Here is a 27,782-nt window from a genome sequence, read left to right as displayed (position 1 = left end):
GTCGCAGGCAAAGGTCGCATTGATCGTGATCTATGACTAACGAGCTCTATCGCATTGCCAACATAACAGCGAGCATCGAGCTGTAGCTGGCAGACGTATCAGACAGGGAGAAAATCACAGAATTCAAATTGAGTGATAATTTCACAGCTCACAGACGTCCTGTTTGAAACACACTTCGCTAAAACGTAGTGCTGAATAAAAATACTGGAACACTTACAGCACGCATCAGATTTGGAACAAAATAGGCAGCATGTGATTGGCAGAGAACAAAATCACACCAAAAATTTAACTTTAAGCAGGCTCATGTGGCTCAGCCATGTCTACAGTCCCCACATGGAAATACACACTCCTGACAATCCCACAGTGGATGTTGTCTTGAGGGTTGAACTCCCAAACCTGGAACAAGGCATCAGTGAGCTAGTGGGCCGTCTGTGCTGCACCAGGACGGACCCACTAACCCACTGCACCATCATATCTGACAAGGAAACTGAGATTTGAACACTCGTACTGTTGTTTAACACCTTTGTGGAACCGCTCATGAAAATGGCTCCCCAGACCATTATTGACCCACTGTCCAACTGGTCGGACGATGATGATGCAGGAAGCATAACATTTGTCACCAGACTCGTCTCCACCTGTCACTCAGTGTAGACCTGCTCTCACCTGTGAAGAGAACAGCACAGGGTGCGCTAAACTGGGAGCGCACGCTATTGTCGTGGAGCCTCAAACGTCAGCACGCCGAAATGATCAAGTGTTTCCTGCGCTTCGTTGCACTGGGTCCATCTGTGTACGGTTTAACTGCTCCAATCGTTTTGTAGTTTTGGCTGCAAAACAACTCAAATCCCCCAAATCTAATATTTCAGAAATATTGTACAAAAATATCTGAAGATCTAGTTCTCATCTGTCCAAATGTTTGCGATCGTTAGTGGACACTGTTTAATACTCCAGGCCGCTGTGAAAATAGGTGAACGTTGGAGCAAGCAAACCTCAAGAACGCAGATAAATATTGAAAAAAAGTCATGTTTTAGAAGAACTCACTACAGGTGACAAGTTTCATAACATGAAAAATATACATCAGTATTTTGTCTTTATACATTAGGCAAAACTGCAATAGTGAGCAGAGTAATGATGAATCTTTGAGAGGAAAGAGCGACAAAACAAAACCGGCGTACACGCTGTATACACAAGCACTCAAACGTCCACAAACAAAATCCCAGAAACATTCAGCAGAAAACCAAAAAACCATAAAACAAAGCATGCATAACAATTCCTACCGAGGACGATACAGACGATGGAGAGAGGCGCTGCTAAAAAATAAAATATCTGAGGAGGACGACGCGTTTTTATCAGGGTATCAAAAATGAATGTGTACACTCCAAACTAGGGGGGGTTATTGCTACACCAAATTGTTACCTAATTATACAGTCCCTGTATACTGGCTAAGTCACACTACAGCTGGTAGTTTCTATATTTGCCTGGTTTTTTGACATTTTTAAGACTTAATCAACGCAGGATGGCCGAGCTTTTTATTAGGAGGCACTTTTGAAAAGAAAAGACCAACAAAATGTAGCATGCACAAAAAAAGAGGGGGGGTGTAAGACTGAATATAGAAAGAAAAATCATTCAGGTGCCTGTGACGCTGAGTGCTGAGCAATAAAGGGCCCAGAGAACAGCTGTGTATTCCTCAGTCACATCATTCACGTCTTGCTTGGACTGAACGAGCTCTTCACAGGTGACATTCCTCCAAAAGCATTCGTGTGAACGGCTCCTATGAAAACAATCTAAAGAGAACTAATCCATGCCGGGCTGAGAGAAGGAAAATGGACAAACAGAAATGAACCAGCGCTATTTCATTTGGTCTAAATGTCTGGATGGATGGAAAGGGAGCGTATATATTATCCGGTTTAGTCTGTGCTATATACATGTCTTTACAATATCTTCCTGAATGTTGAAGCAGTTCATAGCCTTGAAAAATCTTTTATCATCTTCTGGGTTTTTTTCTTGTTTTCTTTTTTTTCAGTTGGCACTTGCTTGGCGATTTTCCGTCAGCCTTGGTAGTCCTTGTTATGTTTCTATTGCAGCCTACAGTAGCCAGTCTGTTCCTGCCAAAATAAAGGAGGACGAGCCTGGCGACAGGGTGGAAGAGTGCAGGAAACAGTGCCGTGTTGATTTTCAATTGGAGACCTGCAGGAAACAACAAATGGCCGGAAAAACACAAGTTAGGACCACGAGTCGACGACAGGCGAGGAAAACATGCTCAGTACTGTGAAACAGTCTCAAAGCACGCCTTCATTTCTTTAGATTTGGCGAGGAAAATGGCAAACAGGTGTAGTGAGTTATTGGACCATGTGCAAACACACATGGGGTACATCAGGCAAAAAAGGCGACTCTGAGCAATTTTAATGAACTCATCCTTTGCTCTTTAACACTTTAGCCTGAAATCTCTTCAATAAATATGAAGCTTTGTCTAAGCGGCCGTCAGCAGCAGTTCTCCAGGCTGCTACAAACACATCCTGCCACACGTTCGCTGCCTTTTGTTTCATTCTGTCAAGATGAGTTGGACTGTGTGTTTTTCTATCCACATGGTAAATGGTCTGCATTTGTATAGCGCTTTACTCAGTCCCTACGGACCCCAAAGCACTTTACACATCCAGTCATCCACACATTCACACACTGGTGATGGCAGCTACATTGTAGCCACAGCCACCCTGGGGCGCACTGACAGAGGCGAGGCTGCCGGACACTGGCGCCACCGGGCCCTCTGACCACCACCAGTAGGCAAACACGGGGTTAGTATCTTGCCCAAGGATATTTGGCATGCAGTCAGGAGGCAGCCTGGGATCGAACCACCGACCTTCTGATTAGTGGCTGACCTGCTCTGCACCTGAGCTACAGCCACCTTAACACTGTATCGCCTGTGTTTTAGACGTCACTGCCATCCTGAAACATTAAGCTGCTGCCAGTCAGACACTTTGCACATGGTGCTGCATGGTGGAGCAAAGTCTGCCAGTACGTCTGTGTTCATGCTTCAGTTTTGATGCGATTGTCAACATCGTGAGTTGCCATGCAACCACGTTGTTTATCTAAGCACGGCGCAGACATTCAGAGCCGTACGTCTGTCCTGACCTCTGTACAGACGGAAACGTTGAACCACCAATTTATCATTTGGATTCAAATTTGTCTGGTTCATTGGAAGCAAACTGTTGGTGCCTCAAGACTTTGGCACAGCACGCCTTTTATTTATTTATTTGGGTTTTTTAATGCTTTTATCAGGTGTAAACAGACAAAACCAGGAGTGCTGCTAATATTTATCCTAAATCTTTTACAGTTGTGAATTTGTTTACCAGTATATTCATATAAACCCATCACGTTTTTGTTTTGAGCCAACAATCTATGGACAATCTGTGGTGGTGCTCTCCAGATTAAGTTCAGGGATGACTGAACAATCCTTACCCTGAAAACATGAAGCTAGATCCGTGCTGAGCATCACTCAAACGCAGTCTCTTGGCTTTTTCGTACACAACGGGCAACTTTCCTTTTGAATGCGCCGTGTCTGTCCTCCCGCCATTCTTTCTGCAGGGAGACGTTTACACAAAATGTTAAAATCAGAATGATTCACTCACGACTGGACTTTAAATGTTACAGAAATGTTTGGATTGAATAAAAGGACACATGCAAAAGATCTTTACACAGTCAGACTTACTGCAGCATCCACATTGGCTGGCGAGTCACCGTTTGGGTCTGCCAGCATAGAGATAACACTAATCATGATGGTTTCCACAGTGTGGATAGGCAGCCAGCGCTCCTCTGGTTTCTCGTAGCCGTATTTGTCCTCGCCAGGCTCGTGTAAAATAGAAATACATACATCGCCGTTCTTGTCAACTGGAGATGAAGAAAGAAAGATCACTAATATTTTGTGAAGTAGAAAATGGAAAGTGTGTACGTTGCTGTTCACTGCCTGCTCCTGCTAAGTGGTCATATGTGTGTGTCCACAAACTTTCCCACTGGTTAGTCCTTATTTTCCTTAGACCTTATTTTAATAGTTCCCTTGGTCAGTGGGATTACTGCTGAGGTCGCACTGGTTCTTGATTTTACTGGCTGCTGATTACGTGCTCGTGCTGTGTATCAGTGGCCTTTATGTCTCTGCGAGTGTTTACAGTCTTTGCTGCCACTTTTGAAAAAGAGGCTTTTACCTCCATCAGGATAAACACACCATGTAGTAAAATAATTTGAATCAACAGTACAGTCACAATAAAACTAATAACATGTAACATTAACACAAAGATCACACAGCCTTCATTTCTTAAGCTTAAAAACATTTATAATGACACTGATAGTATGTTTCACCGGTACCTACCGTTAGGGTGCCAAATATCTGTGATAAATTTCATTTTAGGTGGCCTGAGAGGGTAGTCTTTGGGAAAGGTCAGATGAGCTTTAAACACACCACCTTCACTGTGGGGGGAGGGGGAAAGATTAAAATCAGCATGATAGGTACCAAAGTTTAAAAACAAATCCACACAGGCCACAAACTCATCTCAACCCACACACAAGACAGGGAGACTCACTACAGGGTGTCTGGAGGCCCAATGATAAGGACTTCCCATCTGTAGAGATCACTATCCTCGATCAGGCCTGCTGAGAATCCCTCCACTGGGTTTTTGTTCAGCTCTGAACATAAAAAAGTCAAAGTCATTCAGGATGACATACAGCACACTACCTCCACTACATAACCTACGTGCATTACACTGTTCTTCAGGTGGCTGAGGTGACAACATGACACTCAGAGGGGCTTGAGTGAGAATGAGCATATTGCAGTTCCCACCTATATTACCAATTTGCCATGAACACCCAACATTGCATCAAGAATGGCAGCGCTCACTGTAAACAACATTTTAAACAACTGTAAATCTGTGCTCATCAGTCGGACTAAATGTAGATTTTTTACATCATAATACATTAAGTGGACTTTGGGATTATCTATCGAGCAGCCGTTTGATAAAACAGTTTAACCTTTTACATAACATGATGGAAGAATTTGTTTTTCTTGATAGGCCAAACAGAAACATTTCAAAGGAGCTGACTCGGTGAAGTCTGATGCTTACTGATCATTGTTTCAAGGCTTATAAGAATCACAAGCATTAATTGTAGACTGCAGATCGTATGAATGTACAACAAAGAAAGGCAGCCTTTTTATCAATGCAATAGCCCTGCAACACGAAATTCGTGGAGCTTTAATTTCCTGAATTAATCTACAACCCTTGCTCCAAAATATGGAGGTTTAGGTCAATTACCGGTCACATTGAAGGGCAGAACGTGGGGACAAGTATAAAGGTGGACCCAGTGACCCTTACAGTCTCCGTGCGAAATTTTCATTTTTAAACAAAACCTGAAACACGTCATCAGTGCTACAAACGTAAAACATTATACAGCGCCTGTTCGACTCAGCTACTTTTGAAAGGTCGCTAATTTTAGAGTAGCTAAATATAATTCGCAGCTGACCCTGCTAAAAGAGCGAATTGAGGTAATGCGAGATTAACGTTAGCTTAGCGCGTTGACGCTAACAACAGTGACAGCGGCTAGCGTTAGCCTACAGTTAGCTAGCTGGTTAAACACGTTAATTCTGCGGTGAGTGGTAGGGACATGTTCTAACTAGTGAAACGGTACTTACGTTTATGCGTAAAAATGTCCACTAATATCACACTGATCACGTAACTGGTAAACGTCATGTTAAAAAACGAGAAACACTACTTGGCTCCTCGGTTAAAAATACATGTAAACACATTAAGTCAGTCGAGCCAGCTACAGGCTAACAGGCTCAGTGATTTGAGCTAGCAGAAAGTCACTGGGACTTCTGACAGCGGCTTTCATCTGCAAACAGGACGCAGTGTCGAAAGGCACACACACAAATCACTTAGTCTCCTGAAACACTGAAGACTTTCATTTACTAAACGAGGGAGGTGTTTGATTGCTCCCACTGTTATTATACCCAGGCAGTTCTTTTGTCATTCGGATCTTAACGTTAATGCAGAATGTTCAAGAAAACAGTTTGCGCCAGCACCACGGTTTCAATCACAGCCGCGGCACCGCTGTCGTTAGCTCGGCACCCAGCATCAGTTAACATGACGGTTTAATTACCTGCAAGCTGTCTCCTGAGTAACAGCGCTGACTGAGGCTCTGTCATACTTCAACCAATGTAATGCAGCTATGTTCGATGTTAATATTTCGCGGTAACAGCGTTAATTTAACGTTCACTTAACAGGACTCCGTTCCTTCTATTTTCCGTTTAGCATTCCCGTCATTATTCTTCTTCGCCGCCTTCCCCTGCCGCTATCGTTTCTTCTTCGTTGATTTTTTTGGGAGAACTTCGCGTCCTCAGTGATGCATTACTCCCACCTTGTGGATAGGGTTTTACTTGCAGTGTTCATATTATTAAATGTGCCTATGCCAAGAGGCACACTTATTACTATTCCTCAGATTTCTTCTTATTATTATTATTACTATTCCTCAGACTGAAGAAGTCACTTGGATGAGTGACGAATGGTTTCTCCCAGAATACGCTACGTCCAGATGAACAGAATCAACTTTTGGAGATTCCTCAGATTTATTCTTCTTATTATTATTATTCCTCAGTTTCCGCCTGAAATTTTACAGCGTAACTCACCCCACAGTTTTGAGACATATTAATATTTAATGCAAGTTTTTGCCCATTGAAATGAATGGGAAAGTTTTTGCCCGTTGAAATGAATGGGAAAGATTTATTTGTGGTGTGTTGGCTCCATCTTTTGGTCCCATTGAAACGAATTTCAAACTTCATTTGTGGTGTGTTGGCTCCCTCTAGTGGTATGCCGGCAGTGGTACAGCCTGTCTACCCTTATTTGCATTACCGTAATGACGACAATATCAGTGCACAGCGTTGCTGCTTTCAGGAACCATTGAAATTTTTAAGGTTGCGTGAACCATTGAATAGTTATGGTAATCGCAAGGACTTATGCTTGGTGGAAAACTCCATATCCCACAATTCATAGCACGCCTCTGCCGAGTCAAACAATGGCGGCCACCACTTCGTTTTTATATTGCTCTTATTAGTGTTTCTAGGTCACAAAATAAACTTTTAAGATATTTTCAGGTGAGAATGCAGCTGTGTAAACGTCAAATATCTGCTCGTTTTATCAAGACATCCTATATTAGCAACGGTGCTCTGACGATGTAGCTGGCTAGTTAGCTAGCGTGCTTGGCTGAAATGTGACCCAGGCTGCCTTACAGTGATGGCGGGTCACGCTTGTTTCACCCCCCCCCCCGCAAAGACTCGGTGTCTCAGCTGGACTTATTTTTCATAATAAGTCCAGCTGATGGGCTGATTATTCATTTATTCATTTTAGTAACGGTATAAACAGTGAAAGGTGGTGGGCTGTCCAGATGCTGGTCGATGTGGAAAAAATAACAGTTGTTTGGTGGTGGCTAACGCGGAGCTACAACAGAGGGCAGCTAGCCACCTGTGTATGACAGAGCAACGGGCCTGGCTTACACCAAGAGCGGTTCTCTCTCTCGTTTCACCCCCCCTCTCTCCTGCTGCAGGTAGTGTCCGGTGAACTGAATTTCAGGTAAGACCTTATGTATATTTTCGTTGTGCTGACTTTTTACAATCCATTACAATAAGTGTACTGCGTGCTAGCTAGCATGACAGAGTTTCTACAGCTGGGTGGGTGCTGTGTTACTGATGGTGAACTTTATTGTATTCATAAGGTTAGTTATTAGAGTTGCAAACGGAATCGTCCTGCATTCAGAGAAAATATTATGCGTTTTGTATTGAGCTGAAAAGGAACAGTTTGTCCCGGACTTCAGCTAGAATGGAAAAAGACACAAAGCTGGATTTATTCTCTTCCCCTGTCATCCTCTCGCCTGTTGCTACTTCAATCATGACACTGATCAATGATCAGCTGATCAGCCGCCCACTTTGCGCCAGAACGGAAACCAGCGCTAAACAACAGCAGCACGTGTAACCTTGATCAGCTGCTGTTAGAATTCATTTAATATTAATTTCTAGTATCAGCTGATGTTTGCTGGAGCCACAGCTGTAAAAGCTGCTGGTGAAACCATGAGATGTCCTTACTGAATCATCAGAGCTGAACAGGTGATGGAGAAACAGGTGACATGAATGAGTTGAAGGGAAGTTATGAACTGTTTCTGAGAGACAAATAACACCAGGATCCTTTTTCTGTGTAGCTGACAGCTGGTAACTGTGCAGGGGCGGATCTAGCAAAGCTTTTGCCAGGGGGGCAGGTAGGGCATTAACAGGGAAAGGGGGGCACAAAGATATACTTTTCTTTCTTACTCTCATATAAAATATTTACCTTTTATTAAATAGTTATCTGAATCTTACAACCAAAGTTTGTATAATAATACACAAGATTGGCTGTAGACCATTGTTAATCATTCAGAACACTGTGTAAAAATAACAAAAAGTGAATGCGAACGTGCACAAATATTTATTTTACGTGTTTGATGTGTGTGGCGGGGCGTGGTCTGCAGTGCTGCTGCAGGGGAGGCGGACCCACCTGAGCGGCATCTGCAACCACGCCTCTCAGGCGTAAAGTCTGTGCTCTCTCTGCTGTTGTGTTGGTGTGTGTCGGGCTGTGAGATGAAAAGCTACAGCCGGCTGTGTGGGTACACCAACCATGTGTGAAAAGTGGTCCATAAAGTAATGCTACAAAGCGTGTTCATGCAAACATTGTCGGGTCTGCCATGGTACAATGGGACTTCTGCTCATGAACCTCTGCGCACAGCGTCTGCAAATCGGGGCTGTACGAAGTCACCTCATCTTTACACAAAACTGTGAGCTGCCATCTGTGAGGCGCGAGCGGTGTTTGTTTTTACCATAGTTCATGGTGGAGAATGGCTGCTCTGAGTTTTGCTCTCTGTAGCCGTATGAATGGCAAACTACACTGATTAGCAGCGGCATAGGCACACTTAAAATTTCTTTTCGCTTTCTAGTATTATTATTGTTGTTGTTGTTGTTGTTGGCGTGATTTTATTTTTCGTGCACTATTGAAATGATCGTATTTCATTTTCACATTTCTCTCAATTGCTTCCAGGGTTTACCTTTTACCCTTGCACCTCCTGTTAGTTATACATTATGTTACATTATATATGTAGAGAGATACTTTAAAAGTGCCAGAGGGACATAGTGAGGGCTTTTTACTGAGACATAATTTTACTGTGAAAAATGTTTCAGTAAAAATAAAATTTGAAATGAGGTTAATGAATGTCTGGTAAGTAGAAATGAAACAAAGGCAACAGAATGCTGAAACTACAGTGAATCCTTCTGACAAACCTTCAATCAATATAAAAATACTGCGGGAATCAGGCTTCAACATAGCTCGATATCAATTTCTGATTTTCTTGTTGATAAACACTTTTCAAATAAAAGGTGGAAACAGGAGATTTAAATGGCATTTTATTGTAAGACAGCTCATAAGAATGATTAAAACATGGAATAAATAAATAGATTATTTTAAGACATTAAAAAGATAAGCAAAGCAGTAACATGTTCTCATGTTTTACTGCATATTGTTAGTGGACATATTTTCTGATCTTAAAAGGTGAAGAAAGATGTGACACACTGACTGACTTGCAGCCATTTCTCACTTATCTGAAGAGCGAGGCAGGAAGTTGATTTCTAGATAAGAGTCAGCACTTCAGTCACATATGTGACACATGCTGTACTTGATCTAATGAGACCTGAAAGCAAACAGATGCTTTGGTGACTCCACAGTTAAATGTAGACCTTCACATTCAGCACGACTGCACCAGTAAACTGGTCCAGTTTTCTGTCAGTAAGCCTGCTGTTTTAGAGCCTTTCAGGCATCCTGCTGCCAAAGGCATCGTCTTATCTGTCTTAACCTCAGATGAAAGAAAGAAAAAGGTTTACTTGAACCCTTTCATGCAGAGTGGTCCCTACAGTTACAGCTATTCAAAGGCTGTTTTTGTGTATTTGTGTCAGTGTTGATGGTGTACTTGCACATAAACCTCTACATACACATCAGTGTCCACCTAAATGCATAAAGATGATGAAGATGATGAACTCTCTTCCTCATACATTAAGAACTGTGGACTCGGTAGTTGTTTTATATTGTCTGTTTTACCTTTTTATTATTTGTTATCTTATGTGCAGCACTTTGTGATTCTGAAAGGTGCTACATAAATAAAATTATGTTTGTTTATTTATAATAAAAATACTTCATATGATGAGGTCGTCATTCATGCATGAAAGGGTTAAAGGTTTTTAATGGCTCATTATTATTTTTATTATTATTATAATATTATTTCTTTCTTTATTTTTACATGTACGTGACCCCAATGTCAAACTGAACAGTAGTTTGTAGAGCAGTGGTTTTGCTGAGTCACTGGAAACTGAAACTAAAGCGAGTCAGAAATAAGCCTCTCAGTCTCTGAGATAACAGATGAAATGTAAAGGTTTGATAGGCAGGTGTTTCCGGAGCACGACCACCTTTTAATCTCTCCTGAAATTCGATGGCAGGTTGCACACGTATAGTTCAGCTACTAACTTAACTGATCCGTTTGCTTGCTGTGAGTATAAGGCTGTGGACGGTGAATCAGACTAGTAAAAAGTCAAATGAGTACATTTATTGCTTTATTTTGTGCTAAGTGTACTTAAAGGAGAAACAAAAAGTGGAAGATGTCAACGACGTCTGGCTCGTCTGTGCCGTTGCTTCACTAAGACAGATATGTGTGAAACCCTGCATGAGCAACCCTCAGTGGGCTGGCCCTGTCGCTAACTCAATATAACTCGAGTCGTCCCAAAACTGAGGTCCCTGTTAGCGTCTTCATGCCTCAGAGCCATTCAGTCACATTGTTCTCTCGAAGCTGCACATCTGTAGGAATGAGATAAGAAGATTTAAAGTAAAACAAACATCAGCAAGTCGGTGAGTTCACCTGTAATTCACATTCTGCTTGGTTTTAAATACGCGTATGATGGGAACACAGCTGTATTGTAAGATTACAGCTGTGCTGCAGCTCATAAACAATGCTCTTAGTGTTGTCCTCACTCTAGTTGGGCTGACATATCTGAGGCGCACTGTTGCAGACGCCAAGGTTACATTTTTATACACTTCGAATCGCTGTGTCTATTTTCTACACATGCATAAACTTCCTATAATTAAAAGATGCTTTAACCTTTCTGTCGCGGGTTTTAAGAACTGAAAAAAGCTGCATTTAGAGAACAACCTTCTTCTCCTTTCTGTGTTATTTTGACACTGTTGCAAAAATATCTTCTTGGTTGTGTAATTACTTTGTCATAAGGGCTGTTTCTAAAGTCTTTCTACAGCTCGCATGAATCAAATTTGCTGAAAGCTGCATCGCTTGAACCTGAAGACAGCGACTCAATGAAAGCAGGACTGTGTGTCTACACTATATTGTTGTTCTTGTCCCTGAGATCTGTGGAGCATCTGTGCACGAGTTTTAACATTAGGTCATCTAATTCAGCTGAAGGGAGAGCTGCTAGCTATGGAGCCACGGGCATCAGTCACGTCCTTCAAGGACATCCCGGTACGTCGATGGAGCCTGCGCTCCAGCTGCAGTCTGCCTTATGGCTCTTTTGCAAACAGCCTGGCGTCTCTCACACCCGACGCTGAGGAGAAACCTGCCATATCGCCCAAACGCGCCTATGTCACCATGTTTGTGCTTTGCTACGTCAACTTGCTCAACTACATGGAGCGGTACACAATAGCAGGTTGGATGATTTCTTTGTCGATACAAACTATTTACTGCTTCCAGTTGGGCGGGGCTTACACTGAATGGTATTTCTGGCCTTACAGGTGTCCTTACAGATATTCAAAATTTCTTTGATATCAAGGACAGCACAGCTGGACTTCTGCAGACAGGTATGATGAAGCATTGATGGAGATCAAATTTGTTTTGCTTTTTTTGTTTTTAATGTAAGTGCGTGGCAGACCCGTGTCGTCAACTGTACGTACGATCAGGCACCTGATTACGCAGCGCTGTGCTTGGATACAGGAGCTTTCACTGATGTGTGTTTGCTGTGAATGAATGATGTCATTGAAAAGGAATAATTGATTCCATCAATTTTCAGTTTTCATCTGCAGTTTTCTCCTTTTGGCCCCTCTCTTCGGTTACCTTGGCGACCGCTACAATCGCAAATACATCATGATTGGTGGCTTGAGTGTCTGGCTTTTGACTGCAACCGCCAGCTCCTTTGTCAATAAGTCGGTAAGTGAGGAGTATTTTACAAGGACTAACAAAGTAACACAACTTTGCATTGCTACGTGTTCACTTTGCTCCCTGCGTCTGTTGGAAAGGCCGAATTTCAACATCTGACTCAGTGTTTGTGGCTCAGGGTAGTTTTCCATAAAACCTTCATATTACAGCTGCTTTGGCAGGAACAAGCAAGTTAACCCAAAATATTATCTCATCTTCATCTTCGAGTCACAAAATAGAAGAGATGTGTTTAAGGTAATAACATGAAGAACTCCTAATTAAAACAGTTTGTGTCTGTTGATCAGACCACAGATTGATTTCTTACCGAACTCCATCAGCTGAGTCGTCCTCTTGTGAGGCAGAAACTGAAAGTCCAAGACGGTTAACCTGCACCCCGTCAGACAATCTGAATTATTAAATTAAAAGAATGAACAAGTTGTCTTCATTAGGTTTAAAAAACTTTGTCACCTGGCTCTATAGAAACATTCAGCTGTGTCATCTGCATAAACATGCTGACAAATGTTAAGCTGTCTGAGGAGGTTTCATCAGATCGAGACGTCACAAAAACCTGGTCTGCACAGGTTACAGAGTTTCCTGATTTAAACACAGGAAATTCCAGCCCAGCGCGTTGGAGCATTTTCTAGTCTGTGGTATCAAAGGTTTCAGTGGAGTAAAGTGAGGACGGCACAACAAGAAGCTTATTAAGTTAGTCTGAGGTGACCAAACTATGCTGGTGAGGAGGCGTGCTGCACTCTGTAATCACACTGGAACCTATCAAGCAATTCATGTTTGCATCAGTGCAGCTTTTTCTACAAAACAGTCTGGTCTGTAAATGTTTGTGTGTTCATATTTGATATCCTTAGAAGTGGTTTAACTACAGGGAGAGACTCCATCACATTCAGCTGTAGTGTTGACAGGCGCAGAGTTACGAGTTTCAGGGAGTGGGAGCTGTGAAGCTCAGTGGGGTGTGAGGTCATTTCCCATGTTTGTGTTGAAAATGTATCAGAGGTTTGTTGTACCTTATCTGCAGACTGATTCTGCTGATGACTCACCGTGCATGTAACCATGTGCGGTTGACAGAAAACATGTTGAATATCTTTGATGTTTTTGTCTCTGCAGCAATTCTGGCTCCTCGCGCTGCTGCGAGGCTTGGTGGGGACCGGGGAAGCCAGCTATTCCACCGTCGCTCCGACCATCATAAGCGATCTGTTTACTGGGGGCAAAAGGAGCATCATGATCTGCATCTTCTACATCTTTATCCCTGTCGGAAGGTAAACAGTAGGGGTGCAACGATACACAAAATTTAGGGTTTAGTTCGATACTTTGGTGTCACGGTTCAATATTTTTTCGATACAAAAAAAAAATGTTCATGCCTTTTTAATTTGTCATTTATTAAAATTATAAATATGTATTTTAACTCAAAAGTACAGTTTTTAAATTTAATGTTGCTGAAACAACAAAGTAATAAAAAATAAATCTATCTGATGGAGAAATCACTCATCTTTGGAAAAGAGAGTTTATTACAGAGAAATGTCTCTTTCCAAAATAAAAGCTCTACTATACGCTTCTTCTGGGCTATATTCTCAGCAGCATATTAAACATATCAGGTCCCCATAAGGAGAATCATGTGCTAACGACTGTCTAAATGACTCGGTAAAGTTTGTAGCATGCGTGCTTGTTGTTTTTGTCTGCTTCCACTTGTCTTTGCACTAGGATGATGTCGGAGTAAATGTGCAGTCATATTCATTGTGTTCCCACTAGTGCTGTCAGCGTTAATCTGAAATGACGTTAACGCCACAACACGGCAAATCTCCGTTAACGAGCTACCGCGGATCGCCCCGTGCGTGGGGCTGGACGGCCAACACGCTAACGAGCTAACTGCGCTAACGAGCTAACTGCGCTAACGAGCTAACTGCGCTAACGAGCTAACTGCGCTAACACACTAGTTCCCACCCATGTAATTGAGCATTGCGTGGCACATCCAACATACTGTTTTACTTTAGTCCATGACGCGCTTACCTTCAGGGTCATACGTCACATGAAAACCAAAATAGTTCCAAACGACAGATCTGAATGAGGGTGGGGGAGGTTCAATTTGCCATGTTGCAACGAGCTTAGCTTCTGTCTGCTAGCTTGCGCTGTGCTCAGTGAATCTGCGTTCGACTACTCTGCCTAGGCTGCACTGTCGAGCGCAGATCCACTGAGCGCTCAACACAGACAGCACCATCAGAAGGAAAGTTGATAAAATAAATGAAAAATGTTGTATTGTTCATACATATGCGTACAGAACCGAAAGCTCTGTATCGAACGGTTCAATATCGATACGAGTATCGTTGCACCCCTAATAAACAGGGTTTTTTTGCACTGGAAAGCTTTTTGCACGCTTTAACAATTTCATTCAAATGATGCACTGCTGCTGCTGCTGCTGCGCTGCTGCGGCGCTGCTGCACAACTGAAAGTGTTGCTGAATGTTCGGTGAATGTTTGGTAGGTTTCTTCTCACCACAGTTGTTTCGTGTGCAGAGCTGGTGTTGCAATCAGTGATGACCCAGCAGTAGGTTATCGCTCGGCCCCTCCCCCGTCTTAATCTCTCACATGTTAAGATGTCACATATGATATGAGCTTGTTTGTGCATCACCATCACACTATTGCCTGTTTGCAGCGGTCTCGGGTATATAACAGGGCAAGGCTTTGCATCTCTCACAGGGGACTGGCACTGGGCTCTGAGGGTGAGGACATTTTTCTTATTTACAATGCAGAAGTGCGGTTTGATTCAAAGTGATGCTGGATTATTTGCCTCTGTTCTCAGATCACACCCATCATGGGCGCAGTGGGACTCATTTTGATGATCGCTTTATGCCCCAACCCGCCGAGAGGTGCTGCAGAAACCCACGGAGAGGGTGTGACGGAGCAGAGCTCTTACTTGGAGGACGTCAAATATCTTCTGAAAAAGTGCGATTTATATTTTACCTTTGCAAGAGTGAAAAAACCCAAACAAATGGTGTTTCTAAACAATCTCGTCTTCCTGGTTCTCTGACCTCAGCAAAAGTTACGTGTGGTCATCGTTGGGAGTGACGGCCCTGGCCTTCCTCACCGGGGCGCTGGCTTTCTGGCTGCCTAACTTTTTGTCCCGAGCTCGTGTCTATCAGAAACTCAGCGACAAACCAGGTGACTCCTCGGACAGGTACAGCATGACTTCTACCCCACGTCGCTTACTTGCTCCAGCCTGAATCGGTGCAGAGTTTTGACCGTACTGTGTGCTCTTCTGCTTCCTGTGCAGTTACATCTTTGGTGCTGTAACGGTGGCCACGGGCATTCTGGGCGGGGCTCTCGGCACTAGTTTATCCAGACGGTTTAGGGACAAGGTGCCAAATGCTGATCCGCTCATCTGCGCCGTGGGCATGCTTGGATCAGTGCCGTGCCTCTTTATCACCATCTTTGTGGCGTCAGCAAGCATTCCTGCCACTTACGTAAGACAGACGTTTGGAGCTATCCTCTGGCTGAGTGTACCTCGAGGTGGTGACGTTGTTGGTTAGTCACAGCTTTAGGTCCAACTGTGATATTTAGGACACAACATTAAGAAGACTGAGCATCCTTTAATGGTTCATCCTGCAAAATTCAGATGGTTTGGAGTTTCTCCTGGTGGACTTGTAGTGATGCAACATGCAGCAATAGGTCCAAACGTCAAAGAAAGCCTCATTTTTCTTCTTTCGTTTAAATTCTAGTCACAATGTCAAAGGTTCACATTCAGAGTAGAGCAGTTAAAGGCACCGGTTGAAATAAAACATCGTGATCACCTGTTACGACTGAAAAATGACTGTTTGTCTTGAACGTTTCAGGTGTTCATTTTCTTGGGCGAGCTGCTGCTCTCGTTGAACTGGGCGGTCTTGGCTGACATCCTGCTGGTGAGCATTAATCCTGACAGTAAAAACTCAAAGTGTCGGCTCAAACGTGACGCGTCCCTTTTGCTCGTGCTTCTCGCTTCAGTATGTTGTCGTACCAACGAGGAGGGCGACAGCGGAGGCGCTGCAGATTACAGTCGGACATCTCCTGGGTGATGCTGGGAGCCCTTACTTACTCGGCGTGGTAAGAAAGAATCAAGCTTTAGGAGCTCATCTCTGATTCTGTCACTGATCACTAACACCGATTTCATACCTGTACCGGTGTAGATCTCTGATGCTATATACCCCGGGAGCCCCGACAGGAACTTTGACAGTTTGAAGTACAGCCTGCTGCTCTGCCCCGTGGTCGGGATTGTCGGGGGAGTGTTTTTCATCATTACTGCCGTCTACATTGCTGAAGACAGGAAAGCAGTGCAGCAGCTGCTTGGAGGTAACACAAAAGACACAAAAACTAAATGTTGAAGCAGCTTCCGAGTGTTAATTTGTGCAAAAGACGCACAAAAAGTTGTCATTTCTTTTGTAACATACATGCTTGTGTCCGTGTGTCTGCACAGTGGTCCTCTGTTCACCTCACTAACTTCAGATAGCTCCTGTCCTCACGTTACGAACACATGCCCTCATCTGCACACATGCTCCAATAACACTCAGAGGAAGAGCTGGGCCACAGCTGATAAAGGACACGTTGTGATCCTCGTTTGTCTCATTCTTTGCATTCTGCGGCGCCACTAAAGGCTCAAAGCCGACTGTGTCAGCTCACTGAGTAGCTCTGCTGTGGTTCTACGCCTCAGATCCTTCACCAACCAGTGCGGCTTGCTTAATTTAGCATTTTTCAAACCTGTGTGTGTGTGTGTTTTCGTCACCAGAGGAACCCCAACCACCGCAGCATCCTGCACCTGAGCCCTCGGTGGAGCTGAGCAACAGGGGAAATGTGTAACGTCTTGCACAACGAGTCATGCAATGAATGTAACGTTAAGTTCTGAGCCCCTGTTACAAAGACAAATGGCTTCAGTCTGCAGTGTTTAATTTCTTTAACTCGTCTTTGTTTTTAAACGAGAATCCGTTTCAGTTTTCACCTCAGTGTGAGAAGTTTGTCACATTGTTACCTCACAGCACTCTGCAGTAGACTTGAAACGTGAATGCAGTTGTATTTGTAAATGTTGTTGGTTATATTTCTATTAAACTTTCCAGCAAAAACGGCTCTCGAGTGTTGCTGAGTTACTCGCGCGTGCTTCAGTCTGCCGGTCGAACTAAAATAATAAACTGACACTAAAATCTCAGTATTTCAAAGTTAAAGAAGACGTGTCATTGACAATACTTCCAAGGATCATCACTGAAGTGACTCACTTATTCTTAATGCAAAAGAGGAGTATGTGTGGTTTGTACGGCGAAGCTTAGCTGCTCAATTCTGTATTCTGTCTCCTGACCAGCAGGGGGCGACTTGATATACAGTGAAAATGATATAAAAGTATAGAGAGCAAAATGTGAGTGCTGTCTGTGTTATTAACAAGTACCACGAGTGTCTTGTGTTGTTTCTCGGTCAGTCGACCCTCATCTGGTTTAACCCTTTAAGACCTACCATAGAACCAAGTCCGCCAGAGCTTATATTATATGTTTACATGCTGTGGAGCCATTTTTGGGAGCATTTCAAGTTGCTATACATCAATACAACCATTATAGCCTAAATTTTAATAATATGTCTGCATTAAGTGCATAGTAATTACATAAATTGCAAAAAAGTGCAATAAACTACAAAAAAAATTGAAAATCGTTTTTGTTTTTTTAACATATATTTCTAGTTAGAGAAATTTAAGAGGCTTATCCCTCAAAACTGTAAATACAAAAAAGTTGCACAAAATAGTTTCCCACCACAGGAAATTTATTTTGAGTGTCTTCATAGTTTTATTTTTGAGATACACCAATTTTTATATACTGCAGGAAAAAGGAAAATAAATATAATAAATATTATAATGCAAATTTGCAAAAAAGCAGCATATGCATCAAAATAAACTATTTCCAGCAGTGCAATATGAGTCCTCAGCATCCCAGAAACCACACAGAAAGTCATAAAGTCAAACATAACTTTTAAAAACACCAGTATAGGCTCATGAGGCCCTGATGGTAAAAAACTACATTTCTGCGAAAATGAGGTCACTTCCGGTTTCGGGCAGGTCATGGCGGACATGCGATAGTTCGAGCTGATGGACGTAGGAAGTGTTATGAACAGCTGATCGGATCAGCAAAGCGTGTTTCTGGAATATTATGTTTTTGTTGCTGCAAGTGCTTTTTATGCAGTTTTTGCAAAGCTATATGTGGAAGGAAACTGTGACCGAGGACAAGCTGATGGCATAAGATGGAAGTACAACTCCTCCGGTTTCATATGCAAAAAAAATTATTGCGCTAGCTCACGTGGTTGCAGATCTACCGGGATTTAAAAATAGTTATGCAGAACAGAGCGTTCCCGCTCCGACCGGTTTTAAAGGGTTAAAGAAGAAAAGCAACAGCAACATGGTGACGGGCACAATGCTCAAACCAAGACTTCAGGACAGGCCATCATTTATATACAGTTGATAGTACGGTCCAGTGGAGGAATAAATGGACGAGTGGGTTAATGAAGGAAAGAAGCAGAAAACAAAACTGTCACAAAGTATTTTCTTCTTTAAAACAAAGAAAAAAGCAAAACAAAAATGTTTCAGAGAAAATGCTTCTGTCTGACATGAAGCAGGAGCCTGAAATAATAAGTATGGAGAGAACTCGGTGTTGTTCTGTGAGGCCGTTATCCATCTAGTTTTATGTTCTTGATGACTGATGATGATATGACTCCAAAAACGTGCCCAAGTATTCACAGCGAGTATCGTCACATTAACCAACATGCAGCTGCTCCTCTGGCCCTAATGAGGACCAGGAATGAGACCATAAAATAAGCACATGATGGATTTAAAGATGGAGGAACAACATCCAGGCTGAACACAAACAAATACTGTGACAGCTTTGGTTGTTTAACAAAAAGCTTTCCAGTGTTTGTCCACTAGATGGCACCTCTGCATTATTCTTAAAGGAGGAGGGAGTCTTCCCCCATCAGTATGGCTTTAGCAGATGTTCACTGAGACCTCGTGGACCTGGCGTGGAAGTGTTCGTGTCTGAGCGCACACAGTGAGCAGTTTTACTGTACTGATGCAACTGTGGGTAAATAAGCCTGTTGTTGGGAAACCATTTGTAAGTCTGTGTGTCACCCAGCCGGGCAAAGTTTCCTTTAAGGCTGATATAATGGTAAATGGACACTTTTCTACTCTCACGGAGCACTCAAAGCGCTTTATACAACATGCCTCATTCACCCAATCACACACATTCTCACAAGCACTTTACCTACACTTAGTGCTTTCTAACGACATTCACACACATTCATACTCCGATGGACGCATCGGAGAGCAAGTTGGGGTTAGTATCTTGCCCAAGGATACTTGACATGCAGACTGGAGGAGCCAGAAATCGAACCACCGACCAGTAGGTGACCTGCTCTACCTCCTGAGCTACAGCCACCCTAATCATACTGAAAATGTGAATTAAGAGCAAACAAAGAGCCCTGAGCACCGACCAGGTAAGCAAACTGGTCAGATTCCACAGCATGTCGAACGCAGCAATGCACAGGACACAAACACGTCTGCTGCTCGGGACCACAGGACACCTTCGATGTCTCCATCTCAACAAGCACCTGCTGTTTGTTCCCACAAGAGGGAGCTACACAATAGTTTTAATGGTTCTGATGATGCAGCTGGTCGTGTATATGTGCAAATACACAGTTCACTAATTCACTTTTGTGTTTTGTTTGCGTAGTTAATGTGTCAGGCCTCAACTACACAGTTCAGCAGTGTAATACAAACCCACACACCCAATGGACATACATACAGGTTATCGATCTATTCATGCCATCCACAAACATGACAAACATATTTTTCATCCCCGACCGGTCGCAGCAGATGGCCCCGCCCCTCCCTGATCCTGGTTCTTCCTGTTTTCCTTCCCACTGTCACCAAATGCTTGTTCATAGGGAGCCTTCAGGTGACAGCTGTGATTTCATGCTAAATAAATTGAGTTGAAGCCGCCGTGCTGCAGCCTTCCTGTGTGGAGTTAGCACTACGTGTGCATTCTCCCCGGCTACAGTCACACAGCACATGCATGTTTGGTTAGTGGGCGATGCTAAGTTAGCTGGATGTAGCTGATAAAAGGAGAATGGTCCGTCTGAGCCGCTTCCTCGTCACAGTTGGGATAGGCTGCAGGCCTCTGTGACTGAGACGTGCAGAAAACATAACACACTGAAGAAGGAATGCAGCTTCACAGGTTTGGGCAATGACACTGTAGCATCCTCCTTTCATGGATGGTTACACATCATACAGTGAAGGCAGGTGTGGTGCTAAGGTGTGAAGGTGAGAGGAATGCAGCACAACCACAGTACTGTCCACCAGTGCTGGACCTGTAATCACCTCTCTCAGTGTTAGAGGAGCTCTGTTACAGACATGGAGTCCTCCCCCAGTACTGTGTGTGTGTGGGGGGGGGGGGGGGACTATCCCAGCTGCCATAGGGCGAGGGGCGGGGTACACCTGGACAGGTAACCAGCCTGTTGCAGGTACTTACACCCACATATTTAGAATCGGCCCACTAGCAGCGAGCCTTTTGGAAAGCTGGATTCAAACCTGCGACCTTCTTGCTGTGAGACCACAGCGCTAACCACCGCTTCCCAACTTGCCAAATCCTAAACTGGCTAACTGTCTGACCTCTGTCGAGTTCACAGAGCATGATGGGCGCCGACGTTCAGTGTAGCCCAGCACAAACAGGGCATCATCACCTACGCCAGCGTCACAGCGTCAGTCGGTTTCAGACGGCTGCTGCAGAGGTGTCTGCTCTGCCAAATCCTAACAGCTGCATGTCTCCGTTATTTTGAACTGGAGTAAACCATGGAGGGAGGTTAAAGGTCACTGGCCTCGTCACTTTCAAGTACAAGGTCACGCTGTAGTTGGGCTGCGTTGTCATCATATTGGTTTATCCCAGTGCTGCTGCTCACGAGAACTCTTTTAAGGCTGATTTATGAAACTGTTTTCACCAAACTTACAAACTGAAATGAAAGGTGGAGTTCAGGGACATGGATTCATTGTTCAGGGTGTCACTGAGACACCGTCCTTTTGTTTTTCAACATTTCCGACTTCAGCCGTGTCTGCTGAGGGAATAGAGCGGGCGGCACGACGGCGCACGCTGAATAACAAGCAGACGCACACTGAGAGGTATGTGGAAAACATTCAACCTGTAATCAAAACACAATGGGTATTGTGTGGCATGTTTGAAAGCACTTTATCTGCATACCTCTCAGTTTCCCCCGTCGACCCTGGCTGTACAGGAAACTGTCACAATGGCTAATAAATTGCATTGGCCAATCAACGCAGGAGCCCGTGGCTGTTGTGGACAGTCGGTGTTTACTCAGGGAGCGTTTTGCACGCTCATACATGGGAGCAGCTCTCAATCAGAATGCTGACGTGATATCATTATTCCCTAGAAATGGCTCGTGCACATCACGAATATGTCCTGTAACTGAGGAGTGGGCTTATCGAGCCTTCGCTTGTGTTATTCTCACCCTTCCACCAATCAGCTGCAGAGCAGCGATAAGAGGAGTGAAACCACATTTCTGGATGTGAGGTTGCACTCGCTCCTTATCTCCAGCAAACTGCTGCAGTGTCATGACATCATAGGGAGGAAGAGCCCTCTCCACCCTCTGTACTGTCCCTTATTTGGACAATTACATCATACGGGCCCCTCGTGTGTTTGGCCCAGACGAATATTTCTGATTTCGCTGTGAGGCGGCAGCACAGTCATTATTAGGACGACTATTGATACGATGCCACCCTGTTCTTAGAGTCAGTGGGTGCTTCTTGGGTGGGTTACACAAGCACAAAAGAGATGTGTTGATTGGATTGTTTGCAGGCGCGGGGGGTGATAATCCACACAGGAGCACACGCATGAAGCAGAAGTTGTGTTAATTAACACAGTGGTTGTGTGACGGTGCCAGAAACGAAGGAGAAATACTGATGTTGCAAAGGTTGAATTTTAGGGGTTATTATATTTGTATCATGTGAAGGAAGTTTCCTGTTCATGCAGCAACATGCAGGAGATGGAGCCCATGAAAGGCCTTTGTCTGAGCACAACACAAAGTGGAGTGCAGTGGAAATGCAGCCAAATCGGAGGTTTTCCCTGTAATGACACATGCACTGTTTTGGTCCTATGTATTTAGCATTCCTGCTCCGGAGGCCTGCCGGCCACTGAGCTGAGGAGAGCTGATTTGCAGACTTAGCAAAAGGGTAATTACAAAGATCCATGTAACCTATAAATATGAGCCGAAGTACCACACAGACCTCGCTGCCTCCGTCACACAGCAGCTCCCATGTCTCCATTTAAATGCACTGCGATTGTTTTTTGTGCAGGAATGCAAACAAGATGAACACGACAATGCTGAAGTGCACGCTGGAGTCTGGCTGATGTCTACCCCTCATACAAATCAGCGGAGACTGATGACCCGGGTCCAAGGATTCCAGCTTGGATGGAGCTGCTGCATAAATTATTCAATGAGCAGATAAACGAACGTCTCTGCCCCTGAACACTATATTTAGTCACTGCTGTCTCTCTGCCACCTGCTGCTGCACTTGCACAGCTCAGATCAGACGTCCGAGGAGGGGAGACATCAGCCCAGATCTGCCCAAATCCCCAGCTGCTCTGCTGCCAGACGCTCTGCTGCTGACTTTGGGAGGGCAGTCGCTCCTGTAAGCTACAGTCAGGAACAGGCGGGCCACAGGTCAGGAGGTCACAGCGGATGAGACGAGGTCAGAATGGCAGGGCCAGCACCTCAAGACGGGCTGAAGCCAAGACGGCTCCAAAAACAAATGTATGTGAGGGGGGGTCCAATGCTGCCAGATATCAGCGAGGAGGACGTGAAAGGCACAGCTCAAAACACGTGTTAGTCTTAAGATGGATTGAGGTTGTAGCTACGCTCTGTTAAAAACAACAGCTCTCACACACAAACCAGACACTAGCTCTGCTTTTAATATCAGGCCTCAAACGTAGTTATGCTGCAATAATGTCAATTCAATTCAATTTTATTTATATAGCGCCAAATCACAACAAAAGTCGCCTCAAGGCGCTTCATAGATACAGAGAAAAACCCAACAATCATATGACCCCCTATGAGCAGCACTTTGGCGACAGTGGGAAGGAAAAACTCCCTTTTAACAGGAAGAAACCTCCAGCAGAACCAGGCTCAGGGAGGGGCGGGGCCATCTGCTGTGATTGGTTGGGGTGAGAGAAGGAAGACAGGATAAAGACATGCTGTGGAAGAGAGACCGAGATTAATAACAGATATGATTCAATGCAGAGAGGTCTGTTAATACATAGTGAGTGAGAAAGGTGACTGGAAAGGAAAAACTCAATGCATCATGGGAATCCCCGGCAGCCTACATCTATTGCAGCATAACTAAGGGAGGATTCAGGGTCACCTGGTCCAGCCCTAACTATATGCTTTAGCAAAAAGGAAAGTTTGAAGCCTAATCTTGAAAGTAGAGATAGTGTCTGTCTCCTGAATCCAAACTGGAAGCTGGTTCCACAGAAGAGGGGCCTGAAAACTGAAGGCTCTGCCTCCCATTCTACTTTTAAATACTCTAGGAACAACAAGTAGGCCTGCAGAGCGAGAGCGAAGTGCTCTAATAGGGTGATATGGTACTACAAGGTCATTAAGATAAGATGGGGCCTGATTATTTAAGACCTTGTATGTGAGGAGCAGGATTTTGAATTCTGGATTTAACAGGAAGTCAAAACAGGAGAAATCTGCTCTCTCTTTCTAGTCCCTGTCAGGACTCTTGCTGCAGCATTTTGGATTAGCTGAAGGCTTTTCAGTGAGTTTTTAGGACATCCTGATAATAATGAATTGCAGTCGCCCAGCCTGGAAGTAATAAATGCATGAACTAGTTTTTCAGCGTCACTCTGAGACAGGATATTTCTAACTTTAGAGATGTTGCACAAATGGAAGAAAGCAGTCTTACATATTTGTTTAATATGTGCGTTGAAGGACATGTCCTGGTCAAAAATGACTCCAAGGTTCCTCACAGTGTTACTGGAGGCCAAGGTAATGCCATCCAGAGTAAGAATCTGGTTAGATACCATATTTCTAAGCTTTTCAGTGCCGAGTACAATGACCTCAGTTTGATCTGAATTAAGAAGCAGAAAGTTAGCGGCCATCCAAGTCTTTATGTCTTTAAGCTGTCTTAGCTGTTTGACAACTACTCTTTCAAGGATGTTTGATATTAAGGAAGGTTGGAGATTGGCCTATAATTAGCTAAGACTGCTGGGTCTAGAGATGGCTTTTTGAGTAAAGGTTTAACTGCAGCCACCTTGAAGGCCTGTGGTACATAGCCGATTATTAGAGATAGGTTGATCATATATAAGATCGAAGAATTAATCAATGGCAGGACTTCTTTGAGCAGTTTTGTAGGAATGGGGTCTAAAAGACACGTTGATGGTTTGGAGGAAGTAATTATTGAAGTTAACTCAGAAAGATCGATTGGAGAAAAAGAGTCTAACTTAACATCAATGGTACTAAGAGTAGCTGTAGATAATATTACATCTGTGGGATGATTATTGGTAATTTTTTCTCTAATGATAAAAATGTTATTTGTGAAGAAGTTCATGAAGTCATCACTAGTTAACGTTAAAGGGATGGTTGGCTCAACAGAGCTCTGACTGTTTGTCAGCCTGGCTACAGAGCTGAAGAGAAACCTGGGGTTGTTCTTATTTTCTTCAATCAGTGACGAGTAGTAAGCTGTTCTGGCTTTGCGGAGGGCTTTCTTATAAAGCAACAAACTATTTCTCCAGGCTAAATGACGATCCTCTAAATTTGTGACACGCCATTTCCTCTCCAGATTAGGGTTCGGGTTCTACTTCCCATGATGGCGAATGCTTCTTCTTCACTCCTTTGCTCTCTGTTCTGGTAGATGGTTGCCCCTCCCTCAGCCTGGATCTGCCTGAGTTTCTGTCCTCTTAGCGTAAAGAAATAAGGATTATTCAGAGGTCTACTTTCCTACTTGGACTACACAGTTCATCAACTCTGTCTGTTTTTAAATGTATATTTAACTGAATCAAAGAAAGAGATGCTTTAAAAGTAAAACTGTTCTAGTTTCAGTCAGAGGACAACTGGACACGTTGTTTAGGGATTTCTGTCTGGGCTTTTAGTTTTTTAAAGCAATAAAATACAAAACTACAGCTCTGTGCAGATGTTAACTAAAATGTCCTGCAGAGGTTAGAATGATCAGACAGAAAATGCACAGCTGCTCATCTTTGCTCAGCTCAGTCTGATGCACAGTTTTCAAAGAGACGCTGTTTCTGTCAGTCGAGGGAGGAACATGTTCAAAGTGCGTAAACAGACTGGCAGAAAGCATGAAGTACACCTTCACAGTGATTAAAAACAACAATCGAGGGATTCTTCATGAGCACAAACGCTGGAAGTTTAACCAAATAATGTCCATTACTTTCTTCTTCTTCTTCTTATACTTTGTGGGTTCTTGTGAACTTCGTGGGCTGAAAGACGTGAAGATGTGTTTACCAGAAAAACAGCTGATAGACACACAGCTGATAGACATGTGTCAGTGGGACATTTAAACTTTAGTGGCACCCACATGTTTCATGTTATCGTCCCGCAGGCGCTGGGTGCAGCGATTAGTCGGTTATCTCCCATCCTGCACTGGAGGCTCAGCCCTGAGCGTAGACAGGAAGGAAGGCCGGCGCAGTGACTCTGTGGCTCCGAGCCACACGGTAGAATAATGCTGCAGATAGTTCTGGGCCCACCGAGCCATTCTGCATGATAGAAAAACACACAGGATCCCACAGACATGACCAGCATATCAAACACGTGCCAATGAAAGGGGGAGCGGGGGCTCCAGAGAGGGAGACGGGAGCAATCTTTACCAGGGATCTCTCCTCTGATCTTCTAAACCCTCCACATAAGGCCTCTGGCTGCTCTCTTCCTGCATCCTTCACTATACTGGACGTCAGTCTGCAGCGATACAAAAGCAGCTCTTGTGTCGCTTGTCTGGATCAGCATGTCAGGCTGCAGTTTTTGCATCATAGTTGTTATTTTAGACATCAAAGTTATCAGGAAGTACATGTGTGACTGCTCAGAAGTCCTGCAAAACAAATCTAATGACTTAAATCAACAAAACAAACAAACAAACAAAAAAATGCACCCAGCCTCCACCCTCACTGACGCCAGGATTCATCCTCCCTCATCGTCTCCATAGCGATCTGACCCCACGTATTGATTGGCGATTAACTGGTTTGATAGCTCTCATTTTCACATCAGGTAGATCAGAGAACAAAACCTAATCGTTTACAGGCGGTTCAGAAAACAGCTTATTGGCCCGTGTCCTCTCTGGCTTTCAGTAAAATGAAACTACACCTGACAGGAACGCGCCCTCAACGCGCCCTCAACGCGCCGTCTTCTCACTGCATCACTGAGCTCTGTCCTCGTGTTAAATCAACAAACGTCTTCTTGCTCTGCGTCACACCTTTCTGCTAAAATTCCACATGTCGTCGATCATGGTGGGGACACACTGGGATTCCTGCCTGGAAAAAGTCGGACTGATGCTGTGTACACAGTAGGATGGTGAGAAAGACGCAGGTACTTTTCCTTTTTAGGCAACAACTCCTCATGACCTCCTGAAGGAAGACTCATCAAGGCGTGAGCCCAGTTTTTAGGGCACCAGCATCTTCTTCAGTGTGTCTGAAGCTGTCGTCGTGTCTTTTGAAGCCTGTGTAAAGTTCCTGCTCTCACTTTAGCTTTTCTTTTCTTTGCCATTGTTTGTCGTGACGTCGGGCACAGACGGTACAGAAACTGCTGAAACTAACAGAACGGAGCCAGCTGCAATCTGTTCCTCCTCCTTCAGGCATACCAGATGTTTTACTTCCATCGCTTTATTCTGTAACCACTCGGGATACCACACACAAACAGATCCAGTATTAATATTCATCCAGCTTCCTTCTCCATCACCGTCCTGTTCTGAGAAGCTATTTGGGAGCAAAGAAGAGGGCTCACAAATAAACAAGGCTTGTAAACAACCAGCTTGAAGGCGTCATTAACTGCGTCTCGCTCATAAATATGTTTCCTAATTTCTCGATGAGATGAAATGATGCAAACCTCAGAACAATCTGACTGACTGGTGTTAAACTAACACCCAGTTTGACGTTGTCACATCACAGAGCCGTCGTTAGCACCACGCTCCAGGTTCCTCTGCTTTATCTTCCACCCACACGGCTACTACATCCATGTTATGTGGATTGGTGACTCGCCTGGTGCCTGAAGGCAGCGATGCAAAGTAGACAAAGCACTTAACTACTATATAGAGTGAATATATATGTGCACAGGTGAGTGTGGCTTATCATCTGAAGAGCTTTCAGCAGTCAGACTAAGATACCATATAACTGCCAGCGAAGAAATAAATTGCTGTTGTGGATTTCTTCATTGCAGATACGATAATCGTTTATTTTCAGTGTCATCCAGGATCTGTCGAAACTTCTTGGCTTATCTTTTAAGCAAACATCTCCCGAATGTGTGCACGGCATT

The 27,782-nt window shown here is 43.9% G+C and overlaps 2 protein-coding genes and 1 long non-coding RNA gene across 6 annotated transcripts; 1 reads left to right on the top strand and 2 right to left on the bottom strand.

Moving 5' to 3' along the window:
* Positions 1 to 1,002: 1,002 nt before the first annotated feature.
* On the bottom strand, positions 1,003 to 6,355 carry ube2g1a (ubiquitin-conjugating enzyme E2G 1a (UBC7 homolog, yeast)). Of its 2 annotated transcripts, none has more exons than XM_085174067.1 (6): positions 6,139 to 6,355; positions 4,569 to 4,671; positions 4,358 to 4,455; positions 3,704 to 3,882; positions 3,454 to 3,573; positions 1,003 to 2,184 (listed from the first exon to the last, which is right to left on the bottom strand). In XM_085174067.1, the coding sequence occupies exons 1-5, from the start codon at positions 6,182 to 6,184 to the stop codon at positions 3,487 to 3,489; spliced, it is 513 nt and encodes a 170-aa protein (XP_085030193.1). In that variant the 5' UTR covers positions 6,185 to 6,355; the 3' UTR covers positions 1,003 to 2,184; positions 3,454 to 3,486. The 2 variants fall into 2 exon arrangements, with proteins under 2 accessions (XP_085030193.1, XP_085030192.1); XM_085174066.1 differs by lacking the exon at positions 6,139 to 6,355 and adding an exon at positions 5,672 to 6,119.
* Positions 6,356 to 6,960: 605 nt separating this feature from the next.
* Positions 6,961 to 17,118, top strand: spns3 (SPNS lysolipid transporter 3, sphingosine-1-phosphate (putative)). 3 transcript variants are annotated; one of them, XM_085175279.1, is made up of 13 exons: positions 6,961 to 7,604; positions 11,506 to 11,752; positions 11,838 to 11,903; positions 12,113 to 12,249; positions 13,357 to 13,508; positions 14,899 to 14,965; positions 15,046 to 15,188; positions 15,280 to 15,420; positions 15,517 to 15,706; positions 16,076 to 16,141; positions 16,224 to 16,322; positions 16,406 to 16,568; positions 17,002 to 17,118. In XM_085175279.1, the coding sequence occupies exons 2-13, from the start codon at positions 11,527 to 11,529 to the stop codon at positions 17,070 to 17,072; spliced, it is 1,521 nt and encodes a 506-aa protein (XP_085031405.1). In that variant the 5' UTR covers positions 6,961 to 7,604; positions 11,506 to 11,526; the 3' UTR covers positions 17,073 to 17,118. The 3 variants fall into 3 exon arrangements, with proteins under 3 accessions (XP_085031405.1, XP_085031403.1, XP_085031404.1); XM_085175277.1 differs by lacking the exon at positions 6,961 to 7,604 and adding an exon at positions 10,830 to 10,946; XM_085175278.1 differs by lacking the exon at positions 6,961 to 7,604 and having other exon boundaries at positions 10,957 to 11,752.
* On the bottom strand, positions 14,610 to 27,771 carry LOC146509451 (uncharacterized). Its single transcript, XR_014876517.1, has 2 exons — positions 27,357 to 27,771; positions 14,610 to 27,226 (listed from the first exon to the last, which is right to left on the bottom strand). It is a non-coding gene; the product is annotated as an uncharacterized LOC146509451 (long non-coding RNA).
* Positions 27,772 to 27,782: the final 11 nt, after the last annotated feature.

Source organism: Neolamprologus multifasciatus, chromosome 10 (assembly GCF_963576455.1).
Source record: "Neolamprologus multifasciatus chromosome 10, fNeoMul1.2, whole genome shotgun sequence".
NCBI classification, from domain to species: Eukaryota; Metazoa; Chordata; class Actinopteri; order Cichliformes; family Cichlidae; genus Neolamprologus; species Neolamprologus multifasciatus.
Note: the sequence above shows the minus strand (reverse complement) of the source record. Positions and strands in the feature narration are given on the sequence as shown.

Excerpts from the sequence above, each read along its gene's own strand:
- ube2g1a (XM_085174066.1), bottom strand. The coding sequence starts at position 5,729 with ATGACGTTTACCAGTTACGTGATCAGTGTGATATTAGTGGACATTTTT. Across the intron at positions 4,456-4,568 it reads GGGCCTCCAGACACCCTGTA|TGAAGGTGGTGTGTTTAAAG; the intron begins GTGAGTCTCCCT and ends CTCCCCCCACAG. Across the intron at positions 3,883-4,357 it reads AGATATTTGGCACCCTAACG|TTGACAAGAACGGCGATGTA; the intron begins GTAGGTACCGGT and ends CTTCATCTCCAG.
- spns3 (XM_085175279.1), top strand. The coding sequence starts at position 11,527 with ATGGAGCCACGGGCATCAGTCACGTCCTTCAAGGACATCCCGGTACGT. Across the intron at positions 14,966-15,045 it reads ACTGGCACTGGGCTCTGAGG|ATCACACCCATCATGGGCGC; the intron begins GTGAGGACATTT and ends CTCTGTTCTCAG. Across the intron at positions 16,323-16,405 it reads GCCCTTACTTACTCGGCGTG|ATCTCTGATGCTATATACCC; the intron begins GTAAGAAAGAAT and ends GTACCGGTGTAG.